This window comes from Pleurotus ostreatus, assembly GCF_014466165.1.
Source record: "Pleurotus ostreatus strain PC9 chromosome Unknown scaffold_11, whole genome shotgun sequence".
Lineage (NCBI taxonomy): Eukaryota > Fungi > Basidiomycota > Agaricomycetes > Agaricales > Pleurotaceae > Pleurotus > Pleurotus ostreatus.
This window is the reverse complement of record NW_023503166.1, coordinates 117,832-136,208: the sequence shown is the minus strand read 5'-3', so window position 1 is coordinate 136,208 and position 18,377 is coordinate 117,832. Positions and strand designations below refer to the sequence as shown.

Below are 18,377 nucleotides of genomic sequence, written 5' to 3'. Positions count from 1 at the left end.
TCATGCAGACCAGTCAGAAACCTCCGTTGGTGTCGTCCGGCGTCAGATTTCCAACCCCGCGAGTCCGACGTATCATTGGCTGTTGAATGCAAATACGAGCAAATACTTCCACGCCTTTGAACGCGACTCGGTGCGACTCGCGAGCTGCACGCGCAAGAACCAAAGACGGGGTTATTTTTCATCCGTCCAGTAAGAAAATAAATTATAGTCTATGCTGCGTATCCTGACCCCCGTGCTTTGTTCTAGCAGGCGTAGCACGCGTTGCCGTTGGGACATTGCACCGCTCATCACGGTCCCTTGCAATGACTTCAAATCGCCGCATGCTAGAAAATATCCCATACTTCAGCAACATATTACTATCGTGATGCTAATCACCCATTAATGTCAATCATGGCAATGCCGGAAAGAAACTTCCATCGTTTTCTTGCGCGGGGGGTTCTCGGCTTGCCCCTTCAGGCTTCAAACGAGTAATTGCAACGCACATTTTCTGACTTCGTTTGTCTCAGGACTCCTGTAGATGCAGTAGACAGATCAACTGATCCCCGGAAGACCTCCATGGAGCTCTCATACATATCTATGGAACTGCCATCTCTGCCTATTTAATCAATCCAACTTCATTCACTCTTGATAAATCCTTGACTTCACCACCATCATTCGAAGTTCAGTACAGTCAGACTCCTCGTCATGGCCACGTACTCTAGCCGTCTTCCTTCTCCTCTCAAGCCTTTGGAACACATCTGGCGTACGGCATACGCTTTTACGAAGTCTGACTACAAGACAGTCGTGTTCCCAGTCGTGAGCACACCAGGCCCTTCTCGACCGTTCACATCGTCTAACGCTCTACATAATAGATCTGCTATGGGATAATGGCTGCTCCACAGATGTCCATCACCAGACTTCCTCACCTCGCGGTATGGGTGTGGCTTCACCTTCTGCAGTTCTGTGCAGCGAATCAGGCGTTGAGCCCTGAAGAAGACGCATTGAATAAGCCCTATAGACCCATCCCAGCGGGCTTAATTTCGATTCGGGGTGCCAGAGTCCTTCGTTGGCTCCTCGTCCCGGTCTGCCTGGCGCTCTCGTGGACGCTGGACGTTATCTACCCAGGGATCAGTCTAGCCATCTCGTTCGTCGTCTACAACGAGCTCGGCTTGGATAACTACTGGTATACAAAGAACTTCCTCAACGCTGTGGGCCTCGTCTCCTGGAACATCGGCGCGGCTAAGATCGCATGTGCAGGTACGCTGTCCCCCTCAACGCTCTCCTAATCTAGTCTCGCTAACCGGTTCTATTCAAACAGAGAATGTTTCCCTCGACCAGCGGGCCTGGTTTGCGCCTTACGTTAGCACGCTTCTTATCGCTACGACGATACATATCCAAGACTTCCGCGATGAGGCAGGAGATAGGAAACAGGGACGAGTCACATTCCCCGTCGTGATGCCCGAATTCTCTAGGCGCATGACATTCCTCATCGTCGCAGTGTGGTCGTTCGGCCTCGCGTCGTATTGGAACCTAAGCAGCGTCGCATCTCCGTGGTTCGTCACACTGGGGATGTACGTTGCCCTCAGAGTGCTCCAGCAGCGCACCGAGCACGAAGATAAGGTCTCATTGCGAATATACATGGTACGTTGTCATCCCCCGAACGCACCCGCTTCACCCCAACCTAACCCGATACGCTGTTCAGTTCTGGCTGTGCGTTGCTCAAATCCTCCCCTTCTGGACAAGGCAAATGGAGGGAATAGCCCAGCCGTGGCTGCCAAATGCTCAGTTCGGGGCTATTCAGAACAATGATACTTTCTAGATTGGAAATGGGCTTTTTTGCTGTATAGAAGCATAGATACACCCTGTGACAGGTAACGGGTTTCCGGATAGAACTTGAAGGTCGTATATCATCGTGATGATATCACGACCCACTCACTTCAAAGATATAATCTACCTAGAATGATGTCCGTATACTATACTTACGGCTCCTTCCCCATCCATCATCCTCATTCTGTGATTCTCCTATTATTCTCATTACGGACGGTGTATCATAAGAGCAGCGTGTACTAGATATTGTGTAATAGCGCCCGGGTATACAATATGCGATATTGTTGATCCTTAGGTTTAAAATGAAACGCAAGCGAGCCTGGTCAGGAACTCGAGATCAGTACGTCCTTGGGGATCGGTTATCGTACACTTGCTGGGTCGGTTATCGGCGACCCTCACCGACGTTGCTATTCAAGACCATGTCCATCGCGATACAAATTCCCGGAGTCCCATCCCTTCGGCTGTCAGTCTTCTATGATAATAATCAAACCCTATCGCAACGCAAAGAGATGCCTATCCATTGCCATAGCTATATATAGCAGAACGTAATATGCCAGAAGGATTTCAGAATGTCCAATCTAGATAAGAGCCCAATCAGGAGGTAGCCCCCGATCAATCGATCATTTGGGGACAATACGTCCGTCGGTGCCTCTCCGCCAGGGTTATGCGTTGGGCCCGTTCCTCATTGATTATCAATTCATTGCTCAGCCATTCTCTTCGGGCGCGCTTGGTTTTTTGACTTGACCTACTGCTTCATGTTTCGTCTGTTTCCAAGTCCAAATCACTTGCTCCAAGGCCCGCCATCTCCCTTCGTCAGCGCAAATGCCGGAAAAAGCTATAAAGGCCGCGTGAAATCAGCGCAATTGCTGTATTGAACGCGTTATCAATGATGCGTACTTCGTTTGCAATCCTCGCGGCGATTATCCCGCTAACATTCACGTTTGGTGCTTCGGTAGAGAATCTTCTGCCCAGAAACACCACCCAAAAGCAAGACCTTTCACCAGCTCAATGTGTAAGTCATGCATTAGGTCTGTATTTGGTGATATATCGGACTGACCTTCTTTCTCTAGTGCGACGGCCTGAAGCGTATCTTAGACCCTTCTAAAGTCCTTCTGCCAGGCTCCCCTGAGTATGCGGCTCAGGAGGCCTCCTATTACTCCGGCGAACAGGTCCTACAGTTCCCTGTCTGCCGAGTCGCACCCACCAGTCCCGAAGACGTCTCAAGTATAATCAAATTTGCTACCACAAGTAACTGCAATTTTGCCGTACGCTCGGGCGGTCATATGAACTGGGTTGGTTCATCGAACATCGGTCCCGAAGGGTTTACTATCGACTTGGAGGACATGAAGCAGATTGAGCTTCTGGACGATTCGAAGACTGTCTCTATCTCCCCGGGATTGACCTGGGCCGATGTCTATACCTTCTTACGTCCCCACAATCTGCATACTGCCGGGGGCCGGTCGTCCCACGTCGGTGTAGGTGGCTTCCTTCTTGGAGGTAAATATCCTTCTTCGCAATCACGCATATGATGTATGCCTCGCTAATCATCCCCCCTACTCGCTAAGGTGGCATCTCATTCCTCTCCCTCGAGCACGGTTTCGGAAGCGACAACATCATCAACTACCAAATCGTCTTAGCCGATGGCTCGATCGTCAACGCCAATGAAGCCGAGCGAAGCGACCTGTACTGGGCTCTCAAAGGTGGTAGCACGAACTACGGCATAGTTACCCGCTTTGACATGGTGACGTTCCCGTTGGATCAAATGTGGGGAGGATCTCTCTACTACAACATCAGCCTGGGCCCTACCCTCCTCGATTATCTCGTCGGATTTACGGAGAGACTCGCCGTCGATGCCAATGGCCTATTCGCGCTGTCTATCGCTTGGAACGCAGCCGATAATGATTACCTCATTTGGTCACCGAACGCCTACCTCGCACCTACACCCTTCCCAAGCCCACTCTACGATGGACTCGAGGAAATCCCGACGGTGCGCGATACCATGCGCATCACAAACCTCGTATCTGTCACAGACGAAATCAATATGTCATCCCCAGGCGGAAGCCGAACTCAGTGGTTCGCTTTGGTGTTCAAGGCAGACGCGACGCTGCCTTGGGATATCTATCAGAAGGGCGCTGATATTATGGCGCCGTTCCTTGGGAAGGAGGGGACCTCGTGGGCGCTCACGTTACAACCCATTAATGTCGGCATGATCGCTGCTGCTGCGAATCGTGGAGGAAACCCATTCGGTCTCACCGAAAAGGATGGCGATCTATTCCGTAAGTAACCACTGCAAATTCGGCGTTTCAACATCGTATTGACCTTTCCATATAGTTCTTTTGATATCCATCTTCTGGACTGACCCAGAGGACGACGGAAAGATCAAGGCTACGACGCAAGACTTCCTGCGATGGTCGACGGACACTGCCAAGCAGCGCAACCTTCTCAATCGTTTCATCTACTTGAACTACGCGTTGGATACGCAGCCAGTCTTAGCGAGTTTCGGGGACGAGAACGTCAGGCGTATGAAGGCTGTGCAGAAGAAGTACGATCCAAAGGGTCTGCTCAAAGTGTGGAAAGGTGGATACAAGCTTGACGAACTATAGTCGATAGTCTAGCGGGGATATATCATCTATCATTGAATGAACTCCAGTGCCACGCACCAAGTGAAACCCGTCCTTACGCAGTGAACCTGACTTGCGTGCGGAATTGACGCGACTCGCAGCTCACCCAATTGCGTAAGAAATTCATGGAATTTGACAAGGATCATGGAACAACGTGGTACTGAACTCCCACGTATTCCCACGCGCCACAGACACCGGTGGCTGTGGAACGCGCGAGGATCTTCCAACGTGGATCTCGATCAGCTCTGTAACGTTCAATACCCCGAAAGAAACGATTCACCGGGGGTGGAGTCAGTGGTACTGATCAACATTCCTGTAGAGCTAATTCAATCATAAAACGTCAGAAAACGATGTCCTTTCCATTCCCACCTCTTCACCCACCTCGGAAAACACGTCGAATATGAGCGCGAATGTATCATGGATCCCCACAGCGCCGGCGACGTTCTGGTCTTCACCAAACGACCAATTCTCTACATGGCCTAAGCTCGCTGTGTTGGCGTTGTCCACCTTCATCATTCATCGACTGTACAAGTCGGCGTCGTTGAACATGAAGCTGCCCCCCGGGCCAAGGGGGTGGCCCGTTATTGGGAGTGTGTTCGATATTGGACCACATATGTGGCTCACGTTCACGGAGTGGAAGAAGCACTATGGTGAGCACTTTGGATATGAGCTGGGATGGCAAGCACGTAGTCTGATGTGTGCGCTTTGTAGGACCGATTTTCTATGTGAACCTCGCAGGGCGTTCAATGATCGTCTTGAACACCCACGAAGTCGCCACGGAGCTCCTTGATAAGAGGTCGTCCATCTACTCAGACAGACCCCGCCATATCGTCGCCTCTGAGATCATGTCAGGCGAATACCTACTCGGATTCATGCATTTCGACGATAAGTGGAAGCGTGTCAGGAGAGGTTCTCATGAGTGAGCCATCACACGTCTCTTCGATACTTACGTTGATGCTAATGCGCTATCGCGCAGGGCGATGAACAACCAAATCACCAAAACCTACCGTCCGTTCATGCAAGTCGAAGGATACCTCCTCGCCGACAGCCTCATGAAAGCGCCTTCTATGTGGAACGATCACATTAAGCGTTCTGCGGCATCTTTCATCATGTCCGTCGTATACGGCACCAAGTCCATGCGCACCTCCACCGACCCCACCCTCATCACCCTCCACAAGTTTCTGAGGAGATCGCTCGGCGCGGCCGCTGGGAAGTACTGGGTCGAGTTCTTCCACTTTTTGGAGTACATGCCAAGGTGGTTGGCTCCGTGGAGGGTGGAGGCCGAGGAGTGGTTCAAGACGGACAGCAAGATGTTCGAGGGGTTTTACAACCAAGTTAAGAAGAGGATGGTATGCGCGACTGCAGTTCCGGCTAGATATTGTTACTAACTGTGGAGGACTCGTTGTAGGCCGATGGAGACAACAGGCCGTGCACAGTTACGACTCTTATCGAAGAACAAAAAAAGAAAAACCTCTCTACTATGGAATCAGTCTGGCTGGCAGCGGCTATGTAGTACGTCCTAGCCTTTTCCTACGATCACCTTCTAAATGCTGATCTACCAATTCTCTAGCGGTGGAGGCTCCGAATCAACTGCCGGATCCCTCGGCTGGTGGATAACCGCCATGGTAGTCTACCCCTCCGCCCTCCGCGCCGCCCAAGAAGAGCTCGATCGCGTCGTAGGCCGAGACCGTATGCCCACCTTCGACGACTACGACCACCTCCCCTACTGCAGGGCCATGGTCAAAGAGGTCCTAAGGTGGAGACCCGCAACACCCCTCGGTGTCCCCCATCGCGTGGAAAGGGATGACTGGTTCAACGGTTACTTCATCCCGAAGGGAACATTGGTTGTGGCAAACATTTGGTGAGCCCCAAACGGCGGCTGTTGTTACCTGTAGCCAGTTGCTGATGGCTGGGTTATTTCAGGGGCATGAACCACGACGAGAAAGTCTACGGGCCCGACGTTCACGAGTTCAACCCCGCCCGTTTCCTTGAAGGATCTGGAAAGCCCCTGCCCTCGGTCTCAGATACCAAGGACGAGGGCCATGTTACCTACGGCTTCGGCCGGCGCATCTGCGTCGGGCGCCACGTTGCCAACAACAATTTGTTCATCCAGTTCGCGAGCATGGCTTGGGCATGCAATATCCAGGCGAAGAAGGATGCGCAGGGGAACCCGATCATGCCTGATGCGGATAAGTGCACGTCGGATTTGACGATGTCAGTGTTATTTTTGTTTGAGATGGGATTCTGATTTACTGATTGGTATGACTTTACGGGTTTGATAGGCACACCGTCCCATTCGATTGCGATATAACCCCAAGGTTCCCCGAAGTTCCGTCCATCATTGCCCAGTCCATTGAGTTGAATAATTACGGCCAAATTTGAGTTACGCCACGCGACGTAGAACGATATGTATTCCTTACACGTAGGACGTAGAACGACAATATGTGTTGTATATCTGGCGGGACGATGTGCTTCAATTATCCTTAGATGTGTTTACTCCTGAAGATTGATTATGAATACGAAATTACTTTGTTGGTTAGTTTAAGTCGGCCGGTTGCTTACGCTGATGGTTTCGCGAGTAGAAATCAAACAAGAAGCGGACAAAGCTAGGATGACCAGACGTGATGACAGCGTACGGTCAGAAGCAAATGTCTGCCTGCTTCAAAGCCCAATATGCTGTCACTTGCTCTAGATCGTTGATTACCGTTGTCAGTTCGTCACATTACATACAAGTTCTTTGCCGTACTAAAAGACTCTCTGTCTTTGGGGACCGATGTTGGAATGGCAAACCGTAAACGCGAGAACTAATTGCCTGTCAAGCTCAAACCCAATCTCGGACTTGTGTATGGACCACAACCCCGACATCTGTCTACATGCTCCATGGACCCTAGTGACCCTTTCTCTTCCTCTCGTCTGCTTCTTCGTTATCTAATGCATATGATATTTACCTACTTACGCGTTCCGAATCATATCATACTACTTATAGTTTACTTTCACGCTAACGACCACTTCATCTTTGCCCGCGCAAACGTGAAGTGAGTACTATACCTATCTTCTATACTTCCCTTTTGCTTACTCGCGCGCGTAGCTTATAGTTTGCTGCTCTTACAGGTATATACTAATACAATTTATCTTTGCCCGCGCAAACGTGAACTTATAGTTTGCTGCTCTTACAACCGAGTGCACCACTCCGCCAAACGCGCCTTCGCTAAGCAGTGGAGCTTGCTACACGCCTGTGCCCTGCAGGCAGAGCCATAGAGCGACCCTATCTGTTCTCAGGGGCTTCGAAGCGTGATACGGGTTGAGTCGCCGGATGCCCGAAAAGATGTCGTATCTTGTTGCACAGCCACCTTCACGACAACAGCGCGTCTTCCTCCCGGCGCCTCCGTCGCATCTCCCGAGTCCCACAACACTACACAATAGTATGACAGACCCCCTTCAAGCCTGATATCATGAAAGTAAATGCCAAATTTCGGAGCACGATCGAATCTCAATCGCGGAAGATATAAGCTGATCTCGATAGGCCTGAGGATGCCAATATTATCTAGAGTGATAGTAATCTTGCAGTGATCGAGCGCCTTCGCTTGTGCCGTTGCTGCAATACACGGTGGTAGTCATCGCTTGTCTCAACTCGATTTGGGGAAGGAACATGCATGGTGCATAAGCTCAACGTTGTGATTTGTCTGAGGCCATGATCTGAGTGTGTAACCATCTTCTGATCGAATCCGTACTTCCACAGCTAATCTTTGTCTTACCCCAAGGAATAATTCCAACAACATCCACAATACGATGTGAACGTACATGCATGAAGCATGAGTCACTTCATTGAACCAGCCTCAACTCAGCTCGTCCGTTGAAGGACATTTTCGAGTTGACATCAATCAGTCACGTCTTACCTGGTGCTTCCCTGGGCTGGAGCGTCCAAACACCCCGGATTCCGAACTTCGCGCCCCGCCGATTTTATATTTGCGTTCAAAATACAGTACTTAATACCAACATTTCTCCCACCTCTTCGTACTTGCTGACCCAAATCTCCACCAAGCAACAAGTCGCTCACATTCATCATGAGCCACCTCTCATGGTCCAACATCTCCAGCGCAGCGCCCTCTTCCTCTTCATACGCTGAGCTCTACCCCTCTCTCACGTCATGGACACTCAGTGTTCCGGTCGCCATAGTGCTCCTTGTAGCAGCGCGTTCCTATATGGCAAGGCCTAAGGGGAAGCTTCCTCCTGGGCCGCCAGGATTACCCGTCATAGGAAATCTGCATCAACTGACAGATAAGCTCTGGGTAACGCTCGAGAAGTGGACTAAACAATACGGTATGTTCTTTCCCCGTTATCTCCTACGAGTGATATCTGACGCTCGCGGCGATAGGCCCCGTAGTCTATCTAAATATCGCCGGCCAAAACACAATCGTCCTTGGCACGCACAAAGCCGCCGCCGATCTCCTCGATCGTAGAGCGGGCATCTACTCTGACCGACCACGAAATATCGTCGCAGGAGAGCTGCTGACGGGCGGTTTGGTATTTGCGTTCGCTCAGCATAACGATGTCTGGAAGCGGATGAGAAGGGCATCGCATGAGTAGGTCTTCTCCTTTCCTCCTGCTCCACCATCGTAATCTCTCTGCGTGTAGAGCGATGAATAACCAAGTTGCCAAGTCCTACTTCCCATTCCAAGAGACTGAATCGTCTCTCCTTGTCTCTGAGCTCCTCGCTTCCCCGGACCTCTTTGACTCCCACCTCCGCCGCGCATCCACGTCTCTCGTCTTATCCATGATCTACGGGCTGCCTCCCATGGAAGACAGCAGGGACCCCGTTATCTTGCGGGTGAATCATTTCACGGAGAGGGCGCTGAAGGCGGCGATCCCGGGCGCGTATTTGGTGGAGTACTTCACGTGGATGGAGCATTTGCCGCGGTGGATGTGTGCCTGGAGACGATATGCTGAGGATGCATTCAAGCGCGATTCCGTCCTCTTCGAAAACCTCTTCGCTGATGTTGTGACTCGCCTTGTGCGTACGATTCTCCCGTGTCACGCTTCTTTCACAGGTGCTGATGCCGTACACTCGCCCGTAGAAAAGCGGTGACCAACGCCCCAGCGTCGCTGCCACCATCATCACCGAACAAGAGAAGAAGAACCTCACGGATAAAGAAGCTGCCTGGGTATCTGCTACGCTCTAGTGAGTCGACACCCTCGCCGACATCTCGTAATACTTGTACTCATCATTCCCTTTACTTACAGTGCCGCTGGTGCTGAGACGGTATGTCCATTCTAAGCATTGCATGCCCTCTCCATTCTGAACGTCGCAATTCTAGACATCGGGCCAACTCGCCTGGTTTATGGAGGCAATGGTTCTCTACCCCGAGGTCCAAGCTCGCGCACAAGCAGAGATTGATCGCGTCGTCGGGCGCGATAGGATGCCTACATTCCAGGACTACGACCATCTTCCATACATCAAGGCAATGGTGAAGGAGACGCTGAGGTGGAACGGAGTCGGCAGATTGGGTGTCCCACACAGGCTGGCCCAGGACGATTGGTACGAGGGGCACTTCATCCCGAAGGACACGATCTGCTTGGTGAATGTTTGGTAGGTATCGGTGCTTCACATTCAGAGATCGATAGCTGACGGAGTTTTACCATTTTCAGGGGATTGAACCACGATACGGAGGTCTACGGTCCTGACGTCGATGATTTCCGCCCGGAGAGGTTCTTGAACGAAGAAGGGGAGCTGAAGGCCATGCCAACAGATACCAAGGACGAAGGGCACGTAACCTATGGCTTCGGAAGACGGATTTGTGTCGGCCGCCATGTCTCCAATAACAGCATGTTCATCGAGATCGCCTCTATCCTGTGGGCGTGCGATATTCGCCCTGGGAAGAACGAGGCTGGAGAGATCGTTATGCCGGACCCGCAGAATAGTATCGATGAGGGGCTTGTAGTGTAAGTCTGAACACATAAATCTGCCTGGAACCAGCATGCTCACTTTTCTACAGCCGTCCAGCACCCTTCCTGTGCTCCATTACCGCTAGGTCGCCTGAAGTCGAGACTATCCTCGCTGAGACGAAGGATCGTCATGGTTTGCCTATTTAGATATCGTTACTTGCTTGTATAGCCTAGTTAGCATAGAGACGTGTGTATGAACTGTCTTGTTTAGAGAGCAAATAAACATTGGCTTGGGGTTGTCTGCTATGGAGTGACGGGGTACAGAATTATTGCCACCACGATTCAAAAAGCCGCTGACCATCGCTCTGCTGGATATGGGTCTAAAGATTGTCCTATTGAAGCCGCCGGCGAACTTCAGTTGGTGAGGTCGAGGAGACCATCGTTTACGAGGCTCGAACGATGCAACTGGACGCTGACGCGCTTTGCGCTTCGACAGCGAGCTGGCATCGTGTAATGTCGTCTCGTACGAAGTCTAAAGGGCACTCGGTGGGTGGATCCTCTCTGTGAGGCATGGGCCATGGCCAGCTTCGGGCACGTCCATAGTCCCTCGCTCGTGTTGAGTTACAGTAGTGCGCACTCCTGATCACGCGTATGTCGCGGAGTCGCTTTGGTCGTGTTTGCTCCCTTATCCGAATCCAGTATCGCGGATCCCGATCTCTTCTCAGATCATCCTCATCGACGTATCATATAGCGTATCATACAAGAGCGCTGGTTTCTGTACACGAGCCTACACCGACATGGCAATCGGTGGCTTTCTGTGACGGTCTCTCCAAAGCTGGCACAAGCATGTCCTGCAGCCACACTTCTCTCGGCCTTACCTCCTGCATACCGTAAGTATCACTGATTAGCATCGACGAATTTCTATGAAAACACCGAACTGAACCACAAGGAACGCACTGCCAATCTTCGTTGATACAAATCTTGCTCGGCGATTCCTTTCTTCATTCATCCCCATTCGAGTCTTTTCTGATGCCCAGACATGCCGTAGACACATCGATCATGTACCGTTGGGCGCGAAATCCGAAGGCCTGCTAACTGGGGTTGGAAGTAGTACTTAAAATGATACGGTCGAGGTATACCAATCACATCAGCAGTCATGCACACCGGGGCTTACCTTGCTCTATTCGCACTGGCGACAAGGTCGTTCGCCACCACCCAGCAGCCACTTCAGACACAAACGTTTGACGAAGGAGTGCGGACTACAGCACTACAATGTGTACGTACGACACCCGTTTCGTCTGCTTGAACTCGTAATAATCTACCAACCTTCCAGTGCAACGCACTCGAAGACATCCTAACTTCCTCTACCATCCTATATCCCGCCTCATCTAAATATTCCGCGCAGTCATCTACATATTACTCCCTCGAACAAGCCGCCCAGAAGCCAGCGTGTCGCATAGCCCCCGCCACAACCGAAGACCTCTCCCGATTAATAAAATTCGCGACTGCCACAAGGTGCGAGTTCGCCGTCCGCGCTGGCGGACACATGAGCTGGGAAGGCTCGTCGAATATCGGTCCAAACGGATTTACCATCGACCTTGGGGGCTTGAAGGAGGTGGAACTGAAGGATGATGGGAAGACGGTTTCTATCGCTCCTGGTCTGAAATGGTCAGAAGTTTATGGATTCCTGAAGCCACACGGGCTTCACACGGTGGGTGGACGCTCCTCAGGCGTCGGCGTCGGTGGTTTCCTTATAGGAGGTCAGTTTACATATCCTTCGTGGCACATGAAGAGCCTCTCACCCTCGTGCCACAGGTGGTGTCTCCTTCCTGTCAACGGAAATGGGTCTCGGAAGTGACAATGTTCTCGATTACGAAGTGGTCCTTGCTGATGGATCCATCGTCCACGCAAACGAGTCAGAACGCTCCGATCTTTACTGGGCGTTGAAAAGCGGCAGCACCAACTACGGGATCGTCACCCGTTTCTTGATGCCCACAATACCCCGCCCTCAGATATGGGGTGGCTCGCTCTTCTATCACGGGAGTGCGGGTCCCAGGCTATTCAAGCAACTTGCTACGTTCACCGATCGTCTCAAGGAGGATCCTCACGGCATGTCCGCCATCTCCGTTGCGTGGAGTCCTGAAATGAAAGACTACGCTATCTGGTCCCCCAACGTCTACCTCGCGCCACAAGCATACCCCTCCCCCCTTTTCGATGGCCTCCAAGATATCGAGCCATTCCAAAGCACGATGCGCGTTGCGGATCTAGGCGAGATCACGGACGAAGTAGACATGCTCTCGCCCGGTGGGCGGAATTCGCAGTGGTTTTCTGTTGTTTTCAAGAATGATGCAGAGCTGCCTTGGGATATTCAGCTGAAGGGCAGGGAAATTTTTGAGCCGTACCACGATCGTCCCGGTGCCGCATGGGCGATCACCGTTCAGCCCATCAACGAAGGCATGATTGCCGCTGGACACAAGCGAGGGGGAAACCCGTTAGGCCTCTCGGTCGAGGATGGCGATCAACTCCGTATGGGTTACAACTGTATGAATTCCGCGAGATATTGACATTCGTTGCCTAGTTCTACTTGGCTGCGTCTTCTGGAACGATCCTCAAGATAGTGCCGTCATGAAGGCCAAAGCCCAAGAGTACATCAAAGCAGCGACGGAGTTGGCTCGCGAACGTGGACTGCTGAACAAGTACATCTACTTGAACTATGCATTGGATACGCAAAACGTCCTGGAGAGCTACGGCGCAGAGAACCTGAAGAAGATGAGGGAAATCAAGAGTAAATACGACCCCGACAATCTTCTGGAAGTATGGAAGGGGGGCTGGAAATTGTAAACATACCGCTTGTAACTTATCACCAATTCTGATCACGTTTGAAGCGGCGTCTTCAATGCAAATTTACCACATTATCGACCAGTTCGAAAGCCGGGCAATAGTGCCAAGGGCGTCGACGTCGCGCGAAGTTGCCAAGCCGGAAAGTTTGGTTCCCACGGTCAATATAGTCAATTGAACAGAACGTGGCTTTCCCTGTACCCGTCAGCTGCAACGTACCTCCCGCCTCCTACTTCTGTAGGCAACCATGCTGTATCTCACCATCAGCAGGTACGCATTCAAAGAGAAGGTTCTTACCAGAAGCTTGGCGCACCATCAGATCGTACGTGGTGGTTCAGCCTATGCCGAACCGTACCAGCAACTATATCGTGTTCCTTGGAGTGGATAATATTCTATGGATGTTGTTTCACATGCAGTACACCGGCGGTGATTCCACGGCATTCAGACGATTTCAGCTACGGTCAACACGCTGAGACGAGTCTAATAATGTCAGCTTCTTGATAATAATTGTTATTCGACTCACACTGATGTTTAATACCGCAGCTTGTAGAGAGTATAAACTCCACGCGACATGGAAATTGCATCAATGCTCTTCGAGTGGCACCATCCCAGCAGCATGCTGCCTCGATACTGGAAAGCGATTTGACCGACAAGGTACTTCCGGACATCGGGCAGCAAGCACAAGGCGAAAGAGAAAAGCATAGCATGATTACCTGCACACACATGGAAGATCGTCGACAAAGGCATGTACATATTTCGAGTTATCCGATAAGATTATCAGGCTCAAGATCTAATCACTGCTATTAGCTCCCAATCGTCACCAACGGAGCTGAGTATGCTACCTCGCGGTATAGTTGGTATGCACCGGTGATCACCTCCTCAGTTCTCCAGAACCTCAAGGGTATTGTCTTAGCAGATCAACCTAGACCTCTCAAACGGTATACGCATCTGGAGATTCATATGTGACTGTTCGTCGAGATCTTCCATAATTGAGAACCCATGCCTCCAGCTTCCAGATGGATGCTCGGCGACACCACACGGAAGCATTGCTATTAAAGACCTCTCTCCTCCACTAGCCACCTTGGCTCCTACTTCCTTCCTTCCCCAGTTTTCCATTAACCAAGGCGGGCTTGGAAGATGCCAGGATCTCTATCTAACGGCCGAGCGGTATCTGGAAGCCTTCTTTCCACTCTAACCATTTCGGACCAGCTCTTCTTCAGCAAGCATTCGTTTGGGCCGATACAGCAGTCTCCGTTCTCCTGCATACATCACGCCTTCGAGTCTCATGTCGAATCTCATCCCCAATCTCTCGCCGTTGTGGACCCGTTCGCGCCCAGCGATCTGAAGTCAATTACCTACTCAGAGCTTGATCGACAAGCCAATTTTCTTGCTCGACATCTCCGCAATATCCATGGCGTCGTGCCCGGAAAACGTGTTTGCCTCCTCATCGAGAGGTCGATCTTCATGATTATAGGCATAGTTGCGATTCTCAAGAGCGGCGCTAGCTATATTCCTTTGGACGGAAACATCGTTGCCGATTCAACCCTCAGCCACATTATTCAAGACTCGGAGGCAAACTGTGTGCTTTCACTGCGCAAATTTGCATCCCGGGTCATTTCAGCGAACGCGACATCCATCTGCTTAGATGATGTTCTCGCTACCATTACGGATGACGAATGCGGCAAACCAGTTGATTTATCTAATCCTGACGACAGCGCCTACATTGTCTATACCAGCGGTGAGCTCGGTCCCCTCGTGAATTAGAAGACACTCAATGCTTAAGCCTTGTGCTCCAATAGGCACTACAGGCGTTCCCAAAGGCGTAGATGTGATGCACCGAAACGTCACAAACCGTAAGTTGTGATCGTTGCTTCGTTTGTTCGCCGACACTCATGCGATCATCGAAGTCGTGTGTCTTGCTCCTGGTAACATCGAGATGCGCGCAGGTCGCGGGGTCTCCCAGCTCATGAATGTAGCGTTTGACATGGCGGCTTGGGTAGGACCGGATGTCACTTTCGTCATTTGCTGTTTATTGACGTATGGGATCTAGGAAATTCTTGGCAGCCTCGCTAACGGGTGCACGTTGTTCTTGCGGGGCAAATCCTCGAAGGACTGGCGCGCGGTGATGAAGATGGTGGACGTGGTGATTGCCACACCTTCCATGCTCTTTCCACATGATCCTGTTGATTATCCGAACATCAAAGTCGTTGCCGTTGCTGGAGAAGTATGCCCTCAGAGTACGTCATCAGGTTCATCGTCGCTGTGAGCCATACTCACTCCACAAACCCTAGATCTTGCGGACAAGTGGGCTAGCAATGGCACCCATTTCTATAACAGCTGCGGACCTACGGAGGTAAGCTATGATCTTCCGTATGGACTTTTACCCTGTCTGATCGTTTTGTAGATCACAATCGTCAATACTATGGTGCCTCATCATCACGTATCGGGAGAGTCGCTGAGCATCGGAAAGCCTACTCCAAACAACAACGTATACGTACTACATCGTGATGCAGAAGATCTCGCTCCCGTTGCTATTGGACAGCCTGGGATCATGTGGGCTGGTGGTGCAGGCATCACGAGGGGCTACCTCAACTTACCCGACAAAACGGAGGAGAGGTACAAACTAGATCCTTTCGTCAACGATGGGTACGTTAGGCACATGCCTCATCCGCGGAAAAAAATAGTCTTATTGACTAAATAATTAGGTCCTTGATGTTTAATACTGGTGACCTTGGGTAAGCATGAGGCTTCAGACTCGAATCGTTTTGAGCTTAAATGTCGTCCCCTGCAGACGCTGGCGTCCAGATGGCACGTTGGAACATCTCGGCCGCATAGATGATCAGGTTAAGATCAAGGTTCGCCATAGTATTTCTATGTTCTTGAGGGGAATTCATGTCCAATCGTAGGGATTCCGTGTAGAGCTTGATGGTGTCGGTGCTGCAATGGAGGTGAGTGGCGGTTCCTATCTCGTAAGACCCAGCGTTCCTAACTCAGTGATAACAGACCTGTTCCGGGGTGAAGGCTGCCGTCGCCCTCCTTATTGATGATGTTCTTTGGGGGTTCTTCACGCCCTCTACAGTCGAACCGAAGGACGTACAGGCGGCAGTGGCGAAGATTCAACCATATTACGCCGTCCCAAGTCGATTCATTCATATGGAAGAATTCCCGAACACGACGTGAGTCACTCTGCCCCACAGTAGACCTGTATTCTGAAATTATAATATCAAAGCAATGGAAAAGTGGACAAGCGAGCCCTCCGCCGGAAGGTTGAGGAAGAAATCGAGGTAGCGACGCATAGCGACGCCCCGAAGAGCGTTGCTACGACGGGAGCTTCTGAAAGTTCGCCAACAATCGACAGAGAACTTCTCAGCAAGGACTCTTCCTCCACGCTTTCGCCACCTCCTGTCTATGAAGAACGCGAGATTTCGGAGAAAGAGAAGAAGGATGCTCCTGGGCTGGAAGTGTCTGTCTCTGCCCTGTCATCCTCGAGCATCGAGAAAGGCTACGAAGTCTCCTGGGCTGGCTACCAAGACGATGACGTCCCCAACAAAACTCAAGGGAAATTCGTTCGGAACATACGACACCAAATATTTTCATTGTATCGTCGACTTTTTGGTGTGGTCTTTGTGACGAACATAGCAGTTCTCATCGCTACCTTCGCTCAGGGGGAACCGAACTCTCTGCAATTGGGGCAGATCGTCATAGCAAACCTCTTCTGCGCAATCCTTATGCGGCAAGACTATGTTATCAATGCGTTCTTCACCCTCTTTTGTTCTGTTCCTCCATCGTAAGTCCGTTTGATTTGTTATGTGTACGTTACTCAATAGATTCCATAGCTGGCCAATGGCGATTCGTCGAGTGTGCGCCAGGGTGTATAGCATTGGCGGTTTGCATTCTGGTTGCGCGATCTCAGGGACTATGTGGCTTGTGGCGTTTACCGTTCAAGCAACGAGGGAGCTGGTTCAGGGGGGGCCAGTAAGTCACCCTGCGGCCATCACTCGACAGACTACTGACCAACTATTGGCTAGATTTCAATCCCCACCGTCACGATAACTTATTCTATTCTCCTCCTACTTCTCCTCATTATATTTTTTGCATACCCAGCTTTGCGTACGTCGAAGCACGACAACTTCGAGCGCACGCATCGCTTCTTTGGATGGTCATGTACGGCGCTGGTGTGGGTTCAGGTACGTCTACCTTTCGCATTGGTTATTCGCTGGCTAATCTTATGGCAGGTTGTCCTCCTAACCAATGACTACAAAGAACCTGGGCTTGCCCTCGGTTCGGCTCTCGTCAAATCAGCACCATTTTGGCTGGTCGTTATCATGACGTGCTCCATCATTCTTCCATGGCTTCGCTTGCGGAAGGTCCCCGTGCGGACGGAGGTTCTCTCTACACATGCCATACGGCTCTACTTCGACTACGGTGAGACGCGTCTTCCTCACCTACATTTCGCATGCTGACTTACCCACCATAGTTACGCCCGTCTCTGGATCATTCACCCGTATCTCGGAAAGCCCCCTGTTCGAATGGCATGGCTTCGCCACTATCCCCGAGCCAGGAAAGAAGGGGTATTCCCTCGTTGTCTCTCGTGCCGGCGATTGGACGTCCAAACAAATCGCAGATCCGCCGAAAGAATTGTGGGTTCGCGGAATACCTACGTGTGGTGTTTTGCGTATTGTTCCCATCTTCCGGCGCATTGTCCTTGTGGCGACTGGCAGCGGCATCGGTCCTTGCACGCCGTGTATTCTCGAGCAGCGTTTGCCCATCAAGCTACTTTGGACCTCTCCAGATGTCCGCAAGACGTTCGGCGATAAACTCGTCGACTCGATTCTCAGTGCGTCGCCCGATGCAGTGATATACGGTACGGTTTTCTGTTGTCATCCATTAGGAATATTCACTTACCCACATGATAGATACTCGCAAGCATGGTAAACCAGATATGGTGAAGCTGACGTACCGCCTTGTTCGGGAATTCGACGCGGAGGCAGTCTGTATCATCTCAAACCAGAAACTCACAAAGAAGGTCGTGTACGGGATGATGAGTCGAGGTATACCAGCCTTCGGGGCGATCTGGGATTCCTGATGGATGCGTAGCACCGAATTGTACTTTTGCAGAATCTAGAAACAAATTTGGCGGGCCACCGATTGGAATCACGTTTCGACAGGACATATTATCGTCCGCTCGCTACATGCGCTCTAAGGGACTTGACACCTATGAGTTGATCA

General features: G+C 51.1%; 6 protein-coding genes across 6 annotated transcripts; all 6 read left to right on the top strand.

The window, feature by feature from the left end:
- Positions 1-684: 684 nt before the first annotated feature.
- On the top strand, positions 685-1,798 carry PC9H_002349 (uncharacterized protein; the record flags this gene model as incomplete). The annotated part of the gene is made up of 4 exons (XM_036771990.1): positions 685-795; positions 852-1,236; positions 1,298-1,620; positions 1,682-1,798. The coding sequence occupies 4 exons, from the start codon at positions 685-687 to the stop codon at positions 1,796-1,798; spliced, it is 936 nt and encodes a 311-aa protein (XP_036625636.1).
- An 894-nt stretch (positions 1,799-2,692) lies between these two features.
- On the top strand, positions 2,693-4,409 carry PC9H_002348 (uncharacterized protein; the record flags this gene model as incomplete). Its single annotated transcript, XM_036771989.1, has 4 exons — positions 2,693-2,818; positions 2,877-3,303; positions 3,372-4,082; positions 4,138-4,409. The coding sequence occupies 4 exons, from the start codon at positions 2,693-2,695 to the stop codon at positions 4,407-4,409; spliced, it is 1,536 nt and encodes a 511-aa protein (XP_036625635.1).
- A 418-nt stretch (positions 4,410-4,827) lies between these two features.
- Positions 4,828-6,809, top strand: PC9H_002347 (uncharacterized protein; the record flags this gene model as incomplete). Its single annotated transcript, XM_036771988.1, has 7 exons — positions 4,828-5,077; positions 5,139-5,346; positions 5,404-5,776; positions 5,836-5,939; positions 5,998-6,288; positions 6,351-6,641; positions 6,710-6,809. The coding sequence occupies 7 exons, from the start codon at positions 4,828-4,830 to the stop codon at positions 6,807-6,809; spliced, it is 1,617 nt and encodes a 538-aa protein (XP_036625634.1).
- A 1,682-nt stretch (positions 6,810-8,491) lies between these two features.
- Positions 8,492-10,517, top strand: PC9H_002346 (uncharacterized protein; the record flags this gene model as incomplete). Its single annotated transcript, XM_036771987.1, has 8 exons — positions 8,492-8,747; positions 8,803-9,010; positions 9,063-9,438; positions 9,503-9,606; positions 9,669-9,687; positions 9,743-10,014; positions 10,074-10,367; positions 10,421-10,517. 8 exons carry the CDS (start codon positions 8,492-8,494, stop codon positions 10,515-10,517), a joined length of 1,626 nt encoding a protein of 541 aa, XP_036625633.1.
- Positions 10,518-11,466: 949 nt separating this feature from the next.
- On the top strand, positions 11,467-13,151 carry PC9H_002345 (uncharacterized protein; the record flags this gene model as incomplete). Its single annotated transcript, XM_036771986.1, has 4 exons — positions 11,467-11,586; positions 11,644-12,070; positions 12,126-12,836; positions 12,889-13,151. 4 exons carry the CDS (start codon positions 11,467-11,469, stop codon positions 13,149-13,151), a joined length of 1,521 nt encoding a protein of 506 aa, XP_036625632.1.
- A 1,134-nt stretch (positions 13,152-14,285) lies between these two features.
- Positions 14,286-18,234, top strand: PC9H_002344 (uncharacterized protein; the record flags this gene model as incomplete). The annotated part of the gene is made up of 16 exons (XM_036771985.1): positions 14,286-14,886; positions 14,948-15,001; positions 15,056-15,144; positions 15,199-15,385; positions 15,440-15,501; positions 15,553-15,794; positions 15,854-15,883; positions 15,940-16,003; positions 16,055-16,096; positions 16,152-16,324; positions 16,378-16,935; positions 16,985-17,123; positions 17,177-17,335; positions 17,384-17,582; positions 17,626-18,012; positions 18,065-18,234. 16 exons carry the CDS (start codon positions 14,286-14,288, stop codon positions 18,232-18,234), a joined length of 3,156 nt encoding a protein of 1,051 aa, XP_036625631.1.
- Between the last annotated feature and the right edge of the window lie 143 nt (positions 18,235-18,377).